The sequence below is a fragment of the Bombus terrestris genome, chromosome 5 (assembly GCF_910591885.1).
Source record: "Bombus terrestris chromosome 5, iyBomTerr1.2, whole genome shotgun sequence".
Lineage (NCBI taxonomy): Eukaryota > Metazoa > Arthropoda > Insecta > Hymenoptera > Apidae > Bombus > Bombus terrestris.
In genome coordinates this window covers 6,965,175-6,983,883 of record NC_063273.1, presented here as the reverse complement: position 1 = coordinate 6,983,883, position 18,709 = coordinate 6,965,175, and the positions used below count along the sequence as shown (strand labels likewise).

At 41.7% G+C, this 18,709-nt stretch overlaps 1 protein-coding gene across 3 annotated transcripts in view; it reads left to right on the top strand.

Annotated features, from left to right (window-relative positions):
* LOC100648318 overlaps nt 1–18,709 on the top strand; it is a 167,483-nt gene that overhangs the window by 144,345 nt on the left and 4,429 nt on the right. For 2 of the 3 annotated variants that reach the window (XM_012308597.3, XM_003395488.4), the window contains 6 exons: nt 1,178–1,552; nt 3,870–4,103; nt 4,748–4,954; nt 11,215–11,308; nt 14,310–14,876; nt 15,460–17,618. In XM_012308597.3, coding sequence (XP_012163987.2) covers nt 1,178–1,552; nt 3,870–4,103; nt 4,748–4,954; nt 11,215–11,308; nt 14,310–14,876; nt 15,460–17,618 — 3,636 coding nt within the window. The remainder of the gene's footprint in view (nt 1–1,177; nt 1,553–3,869; nt 4,104–4,747; nt 4,955–11,214; nt 11,309–14,309; nt 14,877–15,459; nt 17,619–18,709) is intronic. The other variant, XM_012308596.3, reaches the window with a different exon arrangement.

Below are 18,709 nucleotides of genomic sequence, written 5' to 3'. Positions count from 1 at the left end.
TGCAAGTATATAAAACCGCATCGAAGGTTGTAAACGTTCAAAGAGAAACGGTCATTCTTGTCGTTCATTGAAAATTCGTGTTTTTCTTTTCTCTCGCAACAAAAACGATCGAACGCATCGTTTCACACCGCGATTTCCCATTAATTTTTACGTGGTTGTACAATCGACTCTGGCTTATCGATAAACCATGAGCAAATAAATAAATAGACATCCATTACCATTAAACAAATGTATCGCGTCCATCTGCAAAATAACGGGAACAAAAAAAAAAGAATATGAACTGAAATTGCGTTTCAATAGCAACCGATTGTCAAGATCCTGATAAAAGCGGCCGCGCAACGTATGAAATTTACGATTTGCGATGGTCACTTCGCGTAAATAAATTGCGCGCATTCATTGCGGGACGGGGAAAAATGGAATAATTTGTAGCTGGCTAAGACGGAGCAATTAAACGAGCGAAATAAAATTAAATACAAAAATTATTATTTCCATTTTGGAATAACTCGCAATTTCCATAGGGCGTCCGCTGTTTCGTATACGCTGTGTATAGAAAATTCAGAGTTACCTATCATCCTTTGTTATAACGTAACAATTTTATACAACGTGCCGCGCAATTTCATTTTAGTACGCGTAAAGTTATTATAGATGTATGAGACACTGGTTATATGACTAACGTATCAGAGTAGACTTCATTTAGCTGTATTGTACGACGTCAATCTCGTACGAAGAATCAGGTGCGCATCGCACACGTGTAACAATAACAGCGAACCGATATGCAAATTGATTATTTACGCAATATTGTTCGCTCAAAAACACAAAACTCGTCCGTTGTTGACACAATTCCTTTATCTGTAATAGTTTTCGAAATATTCCAGAAAATATATACCATCAATTTCAAAAGCTATTCTCACCATCAACAGGGAGAACAATTGCCGATAAAATGATATTTATCCCTTCCCCAAAAATTGTATCCATTAAATTTTATTCGACACACTTTTCTTCTAAAATTCTAAAACTTAAGAACTTGCCAAAGCTTACCTAAACTTATCAAACTTAAAATTTACCAAGAAATATTTCAACTACTAGCAACGTTTCGCGATAAAGTCAGTTAACATCGAGCTACTTATCAAGAAATGCTAAAAGAACCCAGAACACGCCACCTGTTTCTCCATTTCAGGCTGCAAGCAGCCCTGAAAGAAGAAATGCGAGCGTGTCGAGCGTCACCCTGGAGGATGCGATTGGCCCTGACTCGCGAGGCGAGCGTGAGCGGGTGGAACGCACCGAGACCGAGCAGGTGGAGGAGGATTACGAGGGCGAGGACGAGTACGAGGACGAACTCAAGGCTGTAGCCGAGTCGCACGAGGCGATGTCGAGGGACGACACTAGGAATTCGAACGCGTCCACGGCAGCGTCCACTGGGTTGGTCGACGGGACGTCCTCCGGTTCCAAGAACTTTGACTCGCGGGAGGTGATCACCGTCAACAGTTCCGACGAGGATGTCGCATCGAACGAGGCAATCACCGACGAAATTATCGACAAGTATGACCAAGAGGTATGTGTATTTTCCTCTCCCTTATTTTTCTTTCCTTTCGCCTCTTCTTTTATGTTCATTTGTGAGAAACCGTGTCTCCTAAAGTGTCCGCTTATCTCGCTAGACAAAATCGTGCTGCTTTTTTCAAAAAGAAAAGACGAAGCATTTTCAAGTGAACGTTTCTCTTTCGAGGATAGACAGTCGCAGGGAAAAGAGCATTCGTTTCGAACGGCGATGTATTTTTAACAAGACTTTGCTTCCAGAATACGGTATATAAAATCGAGCAGACATAAACGACAGATTAAGCCGCGAGTTTCCAGAGTAAATTTGACACTCGTATACAGGTCGCGTGGATTGGTATATATCCCGGTGGGTATATTGAAATTTCACCAAGCTCTGGCAGATTGGACCATCTGGCGTAGCGCGATCGGAAAGCTTTCGTTCTGTCGGAGAGTAACCGAGCGGGGAATTTCAATTGATCGAGCGGCCACGCGACGCTGACGTTTCATGCGCGCTGTACCGATGACCTGGTTCCAGCAGAAACATTGTAACCGAGCCTTGACCACTGTTTCGTTGGAACGGTTTGCCCCGGCAAACCCTGACCCGACGACGGCCCAACCCTGACCTACCTCCGGCCCATTTCTTACTTCGTTTCCGTGCTCTATTTACGATTAAGCTGGCTATTCGCCAGGATAACGTCGATTCCATGTTCGTGCTTGATCCTGCTGGCTGCGGTTACTCGACGCGGTTACTCGACACGTTCGACTCCCTGGTCGTTGAATTTCCGCTCTGCGATTCCACAGTCACGGTATGCTCGGTGAAAATGAAACAGAGAAGTCGTGCAGTTTGCGTAATGCGACAAACTTTCGTGTATACGGAAGCGCGATTCTTCCTCAACAATGCGTCCTGAACATTTCAATTTGAAATTCAACAGAAATCCAATGTATCGAAAACAAACTACAATTTCTTTTCAATAAATGAAGCTCCGCTGTTTTCTAATGACAGATCGATTTAACAAGATCTTAGCTTCGATTTATTGAGGAAGCGGAAAACAACTCGATTTATACGCGGCTTGAGATAGAACGAAAAGAAACGAACAAGAAGCGATAAAAAGAAGGCGATATAAGTTGAAAAAAGACTCGATTTGAACGCGATTCTAGCGCAACGGCGATCGTGCTGTCGTCTAATGTTTATCGGCAGACGTATGGGCGGACCGGTTTCGTCCGACTATCGGAAAGTACTTTGCATCGACAAAGGTCCGAGCTGTTTCGCGATTGGAAAGCCATTTGTAACGTCTTAAGAGGACACTTGAAATTTTAAAAGGGTCATGGTATCTGTCTTCGGCTTTTCCCGACCAGGTTTCGCGCAATTTCTTTCGACGACAACAACAACAGCCACGCTTTTATCGCATTTACGCTATTTCCCTATTTTCGTCTCTATTTCTCTCGAAACTCGTCGAAACGAAACGAAACGAAATTAGAGTTTCAGTTGGGTTATCGAATAAAGTCGATCGATTAAACGTTCGTAATCGATATAATTTTACTTGGGGAAAACCTGTATTAATAATATTATTCCATATTGGTAATCGAATCATCCAGTCAAACAGTTGCACAATTCGCGAATGCCGGGTATTCACGAAACTTTCGTCTACGCTCTCAAAATGGTACCTTCGGCAAACTTGGTCTCGATCGAATTGTATTAGCTTGATGCATACAAAATCTCATTTTCATGCATATTTTTAACGATGAATTGGTTTACTTGTTTATATTTATAAGAATTCTTATTAGTTACAGAATTCAGAGATTCTTGAAATGGAGCTGCTACAATCTTCTTCTCGTTATAGTTCTTTTTCAAATAATTTATACACGTTGAAATGGATATCGATGCATTTTCTAAATACTTTTTCGCGCGTTCGAAGAAAATTTTAGAATATCTGCAGTCATCTCTCTAGTGTCAGTCGGTAGTTATGGGTCGAATAGTTTCTTAAATTCTACTCGTACGTTCTTTTTCGGTAGGACGATGGCAACGTTGGCAGGTAATAGTGTCGTACATCTCACTTTCCTGTAAGTTCCATTTTCTACCTGAAGACAGAATACTCTTTGCTTCTATTTATTACGATAGCGGTGACGCGATCCATTCTTTACGAGAATCTCCTGCGTCACTGGGAGGAATTGCAATTTTCAAATTTCCCATAAATTCATAGGAATTCACATTCTGGGAATAATCTCGTTTCCCGGCATTACCGAGGAACGATGTCTATGATTATTCTCTTTTTCTTTCCATTATTCTAATATTCCCAAGAATACCAAAAGGGAATATGTAATTTGTGCGATTTCAGGTGGCCGAGCTGCTAAAGTACAAAAAGGAACGGAACTCTAACCACAGCGAGGGTAACCGCATGAAAACAAAGCGTGTTCCGACCGTAAAAAAGGAACTCAGCACGCAGAAAGAAATCCTGATCGGAAGTAACGAGACGCAGGTGCCGAAGAGTCTAGTGCCACCAGATGATCCAGTGAATCGTTTGAGCGAGGAAACAGATACGATTCAACGAAGAAACGTCGAATCTAACGAGGTGAGCCAAATTGTCACTTTGTATAACGTAGACACGTTCTTCTTAGGTTGCGATTAAACACTAGAAACGAATAATTGTACGACAAAATTTTACAAAAGTTAAAGTGTGATAATTAAATTTTTATATGTTGTATTTTAACACTGAGATCGATTGGACTCCTTTCATTCAATGACAATGCAACAAATTTATAAAGCTTTACATCTTGCTCTTACTTGTATCTTTTTATTGTCTTTATATTTTTGTCCATTGATCAGAACGTTAATTCGTCAACAAACGAATACAGTGTAACTACAACCTTTATTTCGTAGACCAGTGAAATTTTATCAATAACGAGGATGCCGAATATTGCACTTCGCTTCGTCGCCAAGTTTCAGGCGGAAAGTTTCCTACCTCCTTTTAGCGAGAAGGGTTTTTAAGAAATTAAACGTGAAGAAGGATTTAGAACGAGATCGAAGCCGGAGATATTAATGGACCCTCTTTCGAAAACGTCCTTTGAAGTAGCTTTGAATCGGAAAAGTGACGTCAGATTTCAAAGCTCTTTTGCCAAAGAAATTGGAATTTCCCTATTATATTTTGACGATAGTTAATGCACTTGCTGTTGAAAGATTTCTACAAAGTCTACCTCTTTTTTTTTTTACTTGCAGCCGGTGGAGTGGGAGGATCTAGGACATTCGGAGAGATCGAATGGAAAAAGTGAAATCGTGGAACACAATCAATACTCGGGATCGAAAGTAAACAGGCCAAAGAAGTTGGACAAGAGGCAAGAAACAGTTTTGAAGGATCTAAAATCCTATTTGTTGACGGAATACGCGAACGAAGAGGAGCAACGCCAGAAACTTCGGGAACTGGGGGTGAGTTTAGTCGAAAGTTTCTGTGTTAATAATTAATCGTTAAATAATTGATAGCCAGAACGCGTTGATTCTTTGGTGTCTAGCGATTCTTCCTCTACTTTATCTTTTTCAACGAATCTTTGTTTAATAAAAGATTATCCTCCATACTTTACTGTTGATAATAAGATTAAACTTATTGAAAATTTATCCATTACGATATATTCCAATACATTGAAGAGTTATACTTCTAAATTTTAAACCATCTTCAACTGCCGTAATCTTATCGTTGCTGTCACGTCTAACCCTTACGGCATACCTCTCCTTAACGTACTATGCGCTTTCATATTCTAATACTTTATGATTTATGCAAACTAAATCCACTTATCGCTTCAAAAAGAAAAAATAATTGAATGGAAAGCAATGGAAGTCCCTAACAAAATTCCATAATAGAAGTGATGGAAATTGATTTATACCATTCCACGGGATAGCACGTGTAACGTGAACAGATTTTAAGCTCGAACGGGACGGGGAATTCGAGCGTACAGGCCGGAAGCGTTGAAACCGAATAAACAGGCGTGGAACGAAGTGCGAGGAAAATGGAGAGGAAATATTCATCGGTGGCCGTTCGGCGTCGTCGATCTCAAAGGGCTGCGCGTATCCGCAATCGATAAATAATCCGGCCTGCGAGCCGTTAGGCACCATGTTCCCGGGCCAATAACGGCGAGTGGCTTTGTTCGTACTCAAAGCGTCTTTTCAGCTACCTGCGGCCGGACTTTGATCCCATCGCGATCATTCAAATAGACAACCCACCCTCGACCACCATCCATCCCCTCTTGCATCGCTAACTGTCCTCAGAACGAAACAGCTGTCTTCTTCATAACGAACGTCGCTGCAACTCATCATTTTCCTCTTACTTTAGGTTTTAGATGAACCTGTTCGAGCAAACCTGGCGATCCGCCGCAAAGATTGCATTTCAAACTTTAAATTACCTGACGTCCCGGTGAATCGAACAGTTTACAATTACGTCGTCGGGTCTTTTGAAAAATGATTCGCCTTTCTGTACGGTGAAGTCTCGGACTAGGGAAATCTTCTTCCACTGAGCGGAGATTAAATTTTAAATTACGAAAGTATATACGTCGTTTCTAATTTGTTCTCCAAATGATCGCAGGGAAAATTAGTTTTGGACTTAAGATAGTTTCTCAAATGAGTAATCTTGCAGTTCCCTTACCTCTCCTCTTTTGTTCTTTCTCTGTCTTTTTTTCTTTCTTTCTTTTTGGAAAACGTGCACATAGGTGCACATTTATTCGTAGAAAGAAACGTGCCGCGAATCATGTCAGATACAAATGAGAAAGTTGTCGCGAAACGATCGGGGGTGGAGGAAATAAAACGCAGCACGATGATAAATGCCAGTCCCGCTTTCAAGCCGGTTAACCATCGGCAAGTTTTCTTTTATCGCGCAGATACAATGTCCTGTTTTCTTTCCCGTGGCTCGAGATACACGCCGAGGCTATTTGTTCTTGTCGCACGCACAAAAGACAACGATCCTCCGCTGCTTTCGAAAATGGAACGGAATCACGACCTCGAGGACGTGTCCTTTCTCTGCTTGCAGTGCGCCATTCTGCGGAAACCTCGTCGGAAATAATAATTGTTTTCGTATAGAAGCTGCTATCTTTTTCGCAGATAAACTAACAATACGATTCTTTCAATTGATTTAACACATTAAAAAGGCCAACTGATTAACTCCACTTTTTATTCACATTATTTAAGTGCATCTCGAAAAGGAAATTTTATTACGTAAATTTATTTATCAGAAGGAGGTAGAATAAATAATTGTAAATTCCGAAGATGTTTGTAATTGTCATTCTTATAATTTGTAACCGGTGATTCGTCAAATTTCGCCAATAATATTATTTCAATTCGAGTAATTAAAGAGATACGATACATGCGTCGGTAGTAGCGAAAATGTTATTAACCGAAGAATTATTCGATAATGAAATTGGCGCCATTTGTAGTACTTGCTCGTCCTCTCCATTATCGTGCCAAGATAAGTGAATGACACAGCCACAAAGAATTCACCGGTTCTCTTCTTACACGATTGGCATGTTCCACTTGTAACGGAAGAACAGCGACAAGGATGGTATTTCTCATGCACAAAAGCTCTAAAATAGTCAGGAAGAAATTAAGTTTCTTTGAGACAGCGCGCCGAGTTAGAGAATCGGCAGGGTCTCCGTTTCATCGTTGTCATCTGTCCGACTCTGGCACAAAGAATACATCCTCCCGACTAATTCAATATTCTTAAAGCGACTCCTTCGCCACCGTGCTGCGATTACTGCGACAATTGGATCCACGAACGAGAGCCGAGCTTTTGTCGTGCCTCTTTGGTGGAACTTGAACATCCTCGTAAAAATCTCTCGCTTTCTCTTTATTTCAAAGAGAAACCTTCCTGTAATCGCTGTGTTTCGGAAAATTCTATTTGCTCTCGTTTCTTAACTTCGTAATTAACTTTTATATTGTTTCTAAAGTCAACGATTCACAAAAGAGCGTCCAAAGGGGGTGCTCGGTGATTCTAAAGAGTCTTAGTTATAAATCTCTTATCAAACAATCTTTCGATACAATAATTGTTGGGAATAAGACGACATCCCGTGAAAGTAGAAGCGTGGCCACTAAGGACAGACACATTTTTTCTGATCTGCAAGTCAAATCGAGGTGATACGAAAACAGAGACAATTCAATCATTGAGAAACATTTCACGCTCACTACCAAATTGAAATTAAGTAATATCGGGCATCTATTACAAATCGTATTCTCACATAAAATAATCTTTTTTCCTCTAACGAAATTATCTAACCCATGAACGATTCTGACAAAATTCTAACGATAATTTTACACGACGAGACGCAATAACATTTAAAAAATAAAAGCAGGATCCTTGTCTAACATAATCATGGACTACCAGCATTCCATAGGGCAGATAACGAATAAGAAAGTAGAAGGCAATTCGAGCTGAAAGGCGCGCCCTTGCAGATTGCGCGCATTCTTCCGTCGTTGCAAGGATGTCTCGCGCTCTTGCCCGCTATTATCGCGGCAGATACCTGGTGCACTTATCGTGCAAGTGCGTGGGTCGCACAAAGAGCGGCATTCTCACGGATAATTCAATATGCTTCGCGTAAACCATCGCAGTAGCAGTCGCAGTAGCAGCCGTTCTCGACTGTCACCGCCGTTGGAGTCAACAACAGAAGGAGGAGCTTCGGGGATCTTCGTTCACGGAACAGAACTTAGAACAGCTAAAAATGGTAGAGATATGTCGAGCTTTATTAGAGAAAAGCGAGGGAAGGAATATTTTATTAGGCGTCTTTTATTAAAGAATTCAATGAAAATCAAAGTACGATGAAGAGAGAAAAGAAATATGTTTTAGCGTGGTAAGGGAAGGAAGGGATGCAGAGAATCCTATAGAAGAGATAAAACCGACATCTGGCTCTGGGGGATACTGATAAAGCGGTGCAAATGAAAATCCATATGATTTTTGTCAAAGACAGCCTGTGAGACTCGAGTTCGCATAAGTTTCTATTTCACAAAGGGGCGAGAAGTAGGAACATCTGTGTAGAAGCGAAGGGCTCGCTGGTTTGTTATTGAAAGGAAAAAAAACTGGGGCAGAGATCTTGCGAACGATGGAAATGGAGAGAATATCACATTAATTTTCACTAACTCTGAGGAAATCCCGTGTGCCACAGTGTCAATTTTACCAATAAATGAGAAAAGTTTAATTTAACTCCTTCCCATCTTCGATTCTGTAATTACATTATCCACATATCCTATCGAAAGGCTAGCAATTATTCGGATATGTTTAAGCCCTTCGATGATATAATAAAATAAAGAAACATTCAGAATGAACTATTTAGAGAATAATCTTCAGGATTTCCTGATTTTTATAGAAATTACGTAATACAGCGTTACGTATAACATTTGAACCGTGTAATTTATAGTATCTATCTACCTATATTCATTAACTTGTCCAAGTCTCGTCACGAGAGGATAAATTCATTCCTCGTATACTTGTAACGACCATAATATGTAAAAGCCTATAGACGTGATGCACTTGCGCAAATAAAATACTTGTTGTAGCGGCGACCCAATAGAGGCGGCGATCACGAAACGGAGCTGTTAATCTTAATTCCCGTGATTTACGATTATCGCCACCGGTCGGAGATATTCGACACGAAATACCAGGGAGGAGTTTCGAGCGGAAATTACGAAGCACGGCATCCGGAAAAGCACGACAGTGGCCGTCCCTTCTGGCGACACCGTCGAAAACGTTTATCGACCACGTGAGACAATCTCCCCAGAGGATCGATCTACACTCTCCTTTGTCCACGATTTCGTTCGTCCCCCTTTCGGCTTCCGATCGTTTTCGTTACTCTCTTTTTGCCCGGAATTTTCGAGAGTGCGCAGCGAGAGGACGCGTAACGAGTCCGTGGAATCCTCCGACGGAAATTACGAGGAACGCCAGAGCGGAAGTCGAGTCCCTTGTGTCGTTGCTCCGTCCACGATACTCGAATTTTTTCCGCAGGCGCAAAATTAGTCGATCTCCATATAACTACTAATTTGGAAAATATAGCAAACCAAGGAACGCTCCAATTTTTCATTGATATATTGCACGACATGACTGTGAAACCATTGCAACATTTTTTATTCTTATAGATACAATAGCTTATGAAAGTCTTCGAAAACTTACAGAAACTTTTCATGAATATATTATGTGCAATACGAAACATTTTGAATTTTCATTAGCTATTGTTATGCTTATATCGATAAAGTTTCGGATGAATCTAAAAATGTTCGTGGAAGCTACAAGATATCCAATATGCAAGTACGTTTTGACAATTTTAGAGCGGCTTCGTAATTATAAGACGTAGTATACGATCGTACCAGAAATCGAGAAGAATATGAAACGAGTCTAACTTAAACACAAAGATGAGTTTTCTCATTTTCTCTATACGAGTAGTCAAAATGCGCATTTCGAAAGAAGAACAACTTTGAAATTAAGAAATTCTTCGAAAAGTTCAGATTAGACAACGTTTCGACATGAAAGGAAGCAAAATGACATTTGTGCTGTGAATCACGATTCAGGTTTGTGATTTTACATTGAACAGGATCCAGAAAAGCCAGGAGAGCCGTGGATCCAAATGAAGAGAGCAGCATGGCGCGCAACGAGCGCTCACGACTCCGTCGAGTCGTTAATGATCGTTGAGCGACGAGAATTTCCGGCGGCGAGCGGTGCGTGCATATTTTGCAAAACACGTTCGAGTGGAAAAGCGAGAGGGGAAAACATGTTTCCACGGAGAACCGAGAAAAATTCTCTCTTGGTCGAGTCACGGTTTAGAAACTACCGACGTTCAACAACTTCATCAACGAGTTCTATTTTGTCTGTACGAGTTTGCTGGTCTCAATGTCTGTTAATACGCAAAGATACAGTCTCGCAATAGTAGCGTAAATTAAAATTTAAAGGTCGTGCAGGAAAAAGTGTATGGAGAAAATACGTTAAGATGTTTCCTGTTCGTTATTTTATCATGATTTCTTTATCTAAGATTGCGCGCATACTGTCATTCCCAAGTATCAGAACATCGAATAGTGGTATACGAAAAAATTGAGGAAAATCATCAAGAAAACGATTAAACAATCAGAATTTTGTATTCATGCAAGGTTTACCTAATATATATACATAGGAAAAATTTGCTGAAATTAATTGCAGGGATTGCAGTAATGTAATGTAGCAAACTAATTACGTATTGATTTTCATCTATTCGTGTAAAGTTATACGAATAATATGCATTAGTTCTTATGTATGCATGCAAGATTTGTACAGTGTGAGATCTATTTAGTATCAGATATTATTTCAATAAAATTATTGAATGTTAAGAAATTTGAATGTAAAACATAACAAGGATTTGTTGAAACTATTTGCAGAAATTAAACTAGTGATGTTCCACTTTCAACAATTGTCTATCCTAAACTATAATTAAAAAATTTAAGGTGAATTAGACAGAAAAGTCCAAGAAGACCATTTATACGACATAAAACCATTTACACCATGTAAAAAAGACACGACAGATATAGACGACAAAACTAATAATTTAATATAATGTTCATGATTGCCCTAACATTTACGAACGAGAGCGCATGCATCTTTATGTCTGCTACTCTACGTCTGCTCGTTCTATTACTTTCTCTCTCATATTCTAGAGTTGATGGGATAATTTAATTATCGTTGCATTGTTGGGTAGGCTCGAGAAGACACGCTGGTGGAGAACTTGTTGGAACTTTTGGTGAAGATAGCTGAGAATCCAAGCCGATGGGAGCGGGTGCAGAAACTGCTTGGTAAGTAACGCTTTGGGTGTCTCGAGGGCAAGAAGCTGAAAAGCACCTAGGCGAAGGAATTCCGCGGCAGAATAGTTTGAAATTGGTATTTGGGTGAATAGTTCGGTCCTCGTTAACCCTTCATCGAAGAGGCACACCAACATCGACGATCGTCGTTAGCCTTTCTACAAGCTTCCAACGAAGATTCGCGAGTGTAGCGAAATTCGATTGTTTGCACGATCACGAGTAGCGTTAAAGCAAAGCGGAAGTGATTCGAACCGGTTCATCGATTGAATGTTTACTCGCGAGGCGACAAGGGACGATGATCGGGCAAGTTTCGCAACAAAGTTGCGTCTCGAGACTTTATTACAAACGTGCTCGTGGTCTCCCGAAGAAGAAGAAACCTGTTGCGACTCTCGATGAACTTCCCCGGTTAATTATCGTTTAAGACGCGTCCTGTATCTAGCAACAGGGAATAAGGGTAAAGGAGTTGTGTTGTCAATGAGACCATTGAAATGTGAGATGAGTGGTTGCCAAACCTTGTCACGGTCGTCTATCATGTATCGTTTATCAAGGATTGTCGTTCGTTAACTATGTAAACAAAACTTATATAGAAAGATATTATCTTCTTGACAAATTCAATTAATTTCATTTCCTTCTATAGAAATATATGCCAATACTTCTTGTATCATTTAGTGGTAGTAGAAGATTTGTAGGTTTGTAATCGGGATGATACAAGTATCTCTACACCAAAGCAACGAAGATGAAGCGAAAGATATATCGAATTTTAACTTGTACGACGCTTCACGTAATGCATATGAAATTTATAAGAAGTAATTCTATGTGTAAAAGCCACAGTTTTTGACTATGGCAGTTCTAGATAGCCCTAAGTTACAGTGTTATAGCTGATAAGAAAAATAGACGTAAGAGCCACTTTTAGAGAAATTAGAACGCAAAGAAGCTCTGCTCTCTATTCGTGCAACACGAAGTCTCATAATATGATAGGTCAATTTCGTGCTTCGTTCGTGGTATACAATTTCAGAATCAAAACAGAGGACTACCCTTCTGTAAGAAGCCATTGCCGAGTAAATAGATTTCAGTGGGAACAGTTGCAAGGTGTTCTCGTCCAGTTAAGCTATTAAAAGGAAAAAGTTGTCGCAAAAGGGAAGACCCTCGCTGCTAATCGCGTTCGAGTCGACCAAGGAGAATCCAATAAAGTCTCACAATAGGTCGATTAGACGAAATAGTGTCTGCATTATTGCCCGGTGTAATTGCCTCCCGACAATTAGTCGATCTGTATAACGTGGAAATCAATGTAATTCGCCCGCGGGAAATCCTCTCCGTTTGGATTTTCCCTTTTCTCTTCGTCCGCTTCCACCGACTCTTTTTCACCCACCGCCACACCCCCGAGTCTCACTCATTCGATTACTTCCTGGCACGCGAACAATACGTTAACCCATTTCACGCCACGATGTACTCTTGCCATTTCGCGTTGCTTCGACGAGATTACCCGGAAACAAAGGGAATGAATTCGAATGAAGTCGAATTGAACCGTGAATGGATTTTCTTGACCGTACCGAGTCAATGCCATTTGTGGAACAAATTTTTCACAACTGGTACTATAGAAACTAGCAGAACGAATTGTTGGACGCTGAACTTTTGTCAGTTACAAACAAAAGAATTAGTTTATCATTTTCAACGTTAGAAAAATAATTTATCAACGTAAAAGAATTTTATTTAAATACATCGAATCGTCCACGTTGAAATTAAAACAACTTCTCATCCGATGAATAGATTTCAAGATAAAAATTCTTAAGTATACAAGTGGACAAAAAAGACAGAATTTGGAGCGTAAACTATTTCGAAATCGGAAAAACCACTCCTAATCTCACGTGCACTACACGAGGAATAACCCATAATCAAATGCAATTTCTTCTCAAATACTAGTTTAATTATAATTATCAATTCATACGTAGCCGATATTAAAAAGCTACAACTCAAACACTTCCAAAGTAATTTACTCGATTCACCGTACACACCATGCTTTATGGCTTCTTTTTCCGCAAAGCTCCTCAACTTCTTCAAATATATATTTAAACGAAATTCAACGATTCCTGTCGCCTTGTCAAAGGGAGAGAGCGAAGAGATTTAAAAACGGATTAGAGTCAAAGGGTTTCGGCGGTTTCTTTCGAAATGATCGTATGTAAAATCCGTCTCTTAATTTCCTAACTAACGCGTGACGCATGGTGGGGCAGTGTATACGGAGACAGTGAATAATCCAGGAACAAGTTAGTCCGTGCATCGGAGCCAGGGCAAGCAGTAGGTAAAGCGCTTTACGCGCGAAACCATCTTAATCTCCATTACAGGAACAATGCCGCTTTAATAATGGCCATTTGCTCGCGCTGATGGATGAGCGCCGCCTGCGGGAGAACTCGGTTCGAGTGGACGTATCGCGATGTGCTTTTTATGAGAAATAAATCGACGTTGCTCGACGCTGCTCGCCTCTGCGAATGAAGAACCTACCTATGCGAATATACCGCGTGTTCTAGAGACAAAATTTTCCTACCGCGAAAATCGTTTGACCATATTTTACATTCATACCTTAAACCTTTACATATAGATAACGTCAATGATATTAAAATTTTTATCGACTTTGAGATGCTGCAACCGTTTATCAGCGACTGACATTTATCAGCGTTTCAGCCTTTGAATATAGTAAAATAAATAAGATACTTTATGATTACTTCACTCTGCAAATAATTATAATCTTGTAGCTGTGCTATACTTTCCTCTACAAAATAAATATTTGTTTGTATGTTACCGTAACCCATAATGAGTGAATGTTCGTAGAAAGCTGTATCTCAAAACCGCTTATTGATTATAGTACTTCGCTTTAGCATTTTTTGCGTTTGAAGGGAACGATTTATAGGAAGATACGCGTAATTAAAGGATTAAACTTAGCCATTTTAATCGAAGGAACCTGCACACCGTAAAAATGACGTTATTTTGCTTCTATCGACAGCAAACACCGAGAACGAGCTGAAACTGTCTAGGAAGGAGTTGGATCCAGCAGCGAAACGCAGCTACGAGTCCACTTCTACTCTATTTCCAACCACTTCCGAATCTTCAAACGATTCGAGGAAGTCGCGGAAGAAATTGAAGAAGAAGAAGAAACCGAAGCATCGTTTCTCCACGACCACCTTAACATCTGTACCAGCAACGCCTCCGTTGTTGACCACCACAGAAACGCCCTGGCAAACGACTCCGGTTCACTGGCGTCTGGTAGCAGAGAGACTCTTTGGTCCACCCTGGCAACAAGATCTGCAGGGTGAAACCGAAAAAACCACAAGTCCGCGTTACTCTGTTCCACAGAGTTCCAGAAGCTTGCCTTCTATCAGAGAGTTGATCGAACAGAACAAGTCGAAAAGCAACACCAAGTCTTTCCCTTTCGATAGAAATCCAATTCTAGCGAACGAGGTTGGTGAACTTGGCAATCAAAGACCGATGCGGTTTGGCAAGATTGGAACTCGTCAGCCTGGTCACGTTCAACCACATAGGGAGTTCACAAACGTGTACGACAGGCCTACAGGTGGGTTCCAAGGTTAAATCAGGCCATTTTTGCGCGTTTCTTTACAGAGCGATGCAAAATAACGTTTCGCGATGTGACGTTTATTTTACTTTCTATGTTACAATTTAGACTTAAACAATTTTTAACTTTTAGTGAATCTTATTTTCACACAGTGGACAAAATTCTTCGTCAATTAGAAATTAATTAACTATAAAAATATATCTGTTATCAATGTTTTTTAAATTGGTCTCAAACTTTAATGCATTACGCCTTCTTTATAAAACTATTCGAAACAATCGCTCCTTATTTTCGATAATGAATAAAAAAACAAGTTTCTCGCAGGTTACTAAAAAATTCGGTCTTCAAAGTATTAAGATTTCTAAACGCGGCGGAATCATTTACGCCAGATTCGATTCGACGAATTGCATTTTTCGATTCCACGTCCAAGATCTTCGGTGGTCTTTTGCATCGCTCTGTATCAACAAATCTTCCAGACAGTTCGCAAACTAGTAAGCAAAGTCGATTCCATCGCATTCTAAACAAAAAGTTTCGAATGCCTTTAACCACTTATTTCGAAAGTGCTGGAGCGTGTTCGATCTTTCAGACCCGGGACGTGTTCCAGACTACGACATACCGGAAACGTACCACCGACTACGATACAATCAGCTGTCACCGGCGTCGCGAGAGTTTCTAGGAAGACGCGAGGAGGGCTACCAAGGCGACTTCAATGTACAGTCTGATGGATTTTCTACCGATCAGGAGTACGAGCCGAGATCTCGAGATTTCGCTTTGAGCAAAAGTTGGCCGGATCTGTCGTACGGGTACAATCCACCATGGAGACCCGAGGAACGTCCTCTATTACCCATTTCGTCTGAGAAATGGTCTTGGAGGCAACCTTCGAACAACGCCAAGTATTGGTCGCAACGTGACAGCTTTTTACCAGTTGAACAGAATTATTGGCCCATTTTAGACAACGAAGAAGGCGTTGAACAGGAAGCTCAAGCCGAGAAAATGTGGCAACAGCAACGTGCTCAACATTCATGGAACAGAGACAGATCTAATTGGCCAGTGGAAAAACCTATGAAAGTTGCGCCTTCGTGGCAACAAGGAGAAAGGCCCATGAAACTATACGATCGAGATCAGGCAAACAGCGTGTGGGAGAAAGGTAAAAATCGCTCTGAACCTAATAAATCGTCTATGAAACAGGAGAGCAAGGAAAAAGTCGTGTTACCACAAATAACTATGAAAACCTGGAACAGCCTGACGTCTGATCCAGCTACATGGCCTCATAAGCTTCCTGGCGCTAAGCCGTGGCCGAAAGACGAGAATGGAAAGTCGTACAACCCGAACGCCGATTTGGTAAAGAAATTGGGCTTAGACAAGCAGAATAGCGGTGCTTGGTCGAAGGAAGAAGCCGAAAAGTCAAACGGAGAAAGAAAACAGAAGGACGAGAAACAGAGCAGGTTGTTCTCGTCGAAGGAGTTCTCGAAGGAAGAGAAGCTGCCTCAGACGGAAGCTTCCAGGTACAAATCGAACGACGATAGGAGCAATTTCAGCGACTATAGGACAAGATCCGGCGAGTCGATGAAATCATGGACGATGCTGTCGAATTCGAAAAATTCTAAGGATTGGATGAAGACCGAGAATATGCAAGGAGATGATTCTGGCGCTTGGAGAAGGAAATACGAAGAGAAGAACTCGTGGACGGATGAAGCTGCTTTGCCCAAGATCCAATCGGTGGGTGCCTGGGTAATGGCGGCCGACCAATCTACTTGGAAGCCGTACCAGATCAAAGCGATGGAACCTTCCGATGAGAATACTTCTCGAAGGTGGAGCAAACCTCTCGGGAGAGCGAACAGCGAAGCCAAGTGGACGAGCAAGGGATCTTGGCCTGAAAAAGCCAACGACTCGTGGATGGACAAATCCAGTATAACTCTCTGGCCCGACAAGACGAACGTGCCCGAAATTTGGTCCGAGAAATCGAACAAACCAGGCTCGTGGTTCGCGAAAACGAAAGACAACGCTTGGGCGTCCAAGGGCAGCAACTCCGACTCCTGGAAGGTGAAAGGAGGAGAGTGGTTAGCCAAGCCAGAATCTACCTCTTGGATATCTAAAATGGGGGACAAGAATTCGTGGGCGACGAGAAGTGGCTCGTGGTCGACGAAGTCCAACGAATCTTGGACGTCCAAGACGAACGACAACGGGTCCAAGTTCAACGAAGATTCGTGGCCTGTGAAAGTCAAAGAGGAAGATTCTGGGGATGCTTGGCCAAAAAAATCCAACGAGCAGAATGGTTGGAACGGGAAGGGCAACGAACTCTCTCCGTGGCAGCAGAAAATCAACGATGAGTGGAATTACGGCAAGACGAGTTCGACAGGCACGTGGCCCACGAAATGGAAGCAATTCGCCTATCACAGGGTAACCGCCATGCCGATCTCCAAACCAGGTACCACGGCCGACGCAACCTCGTCGAAGTCAAAAAACGCGTTCGTCGCGGTGTCCGCGGTTTCTTCGCCCAAGTACACCGGAAACGAATGGAGAAAGAACGAAGAAGACCCAAGGAACGAAAACGGTCACGCGGACGAGGCGGAACGAACGGCTAATCAACTCCAAGTGGGCCTGGAGCGACCTATTTATGCGTGGAAGAAGGATCCTGGGCTACGAGGCGGTTCGACGAAAAGCAATAGTAGCGACCCGCTGGAGAACCAGCTGGAAGCACTCAGGCAAATTGACTTCTGGCCCTACAAAGAGAACGAGGCCGAGGTGAGCTCGATTTGCGTTTTATTAAATTTCCCGCGCCACTCTGCCAGCCGTCCTCGATGGCCGCGCTTTCCGCCATTCGATCGAAAATTAGCGGAGGAATGTGACCAATTAATTCCAAGATGGTACCTTGTACCACTTGCATATATTTAAATTAGAGAAAAAAATATAGAGACAAAATCAGGTGAATAAAATTAACGAATAAAATTACGCAATGTCGGTGAATACATGGTATAAATAAAACTTTTTTTTATGACTTTTTAGCAACGTTTAAAATTTCTTGAAGGTTAATCAGATATAATAGAATAATTTCCCGCCAGTTTGAGCTCTGCCAAAAGAAGTATTTCCATCAGAGTTCTCGTATTTCGTGTCTTGGAATAAATTTCGTCGCAATAAACTTTCGTGCTCAATGAAACTGCATTTATTGCTCTATACTGGAAGAAACGTTCTACACACGCTATCAACCCTGGTATAAAGTATTTTCACACAGCGATCAAACGTGGCGAGTTAACCTCGCTTGTCACAAAGCAAACGATCTTCATGAAAATTTATTTCTCCTAGTTGTGAATAAAACTCGGTCAGATGTATAAAACCGAGATTATACGGGAGGCGATAAAGACGTAGAGGACGCAGCAAGTTGCAAAGATCGAAACCATGGAACGCAATTACAATGGGCAAATAAACGACCTGGGGAATTTAAGCGAGTCAAACAACGGGAGCCATTCTTCCTCGGCTTTTTAACGAACGGGCACCGGTCGAGTACGATAAAACGAAGATCGTGATCGGGCTATGCTATTTAAGGGGAAGCCGAAAGACACTCGAATTGGAAGTAATCCCGAGGCATCGCGACGCTTTTACGTGCCGCAATTTCCGGGATCCGTTGACGAGAACGTGCCTGGACTTGGTTGACCCCACCGACCGGAAGTGAGCGATGCCTTCCTTCCGGCGCGGATCTTACGTGATCCCTGGTCTGATTGCGAAAGTTCGCCGCGACGGGGCGTGCCGAATATAAAGTTTCGCGCCATTCCTTTCCGATCCGGACATTCCTGACTGGAACAACTGGATCACGTCCATCTATTGACTAAAAGAAAACG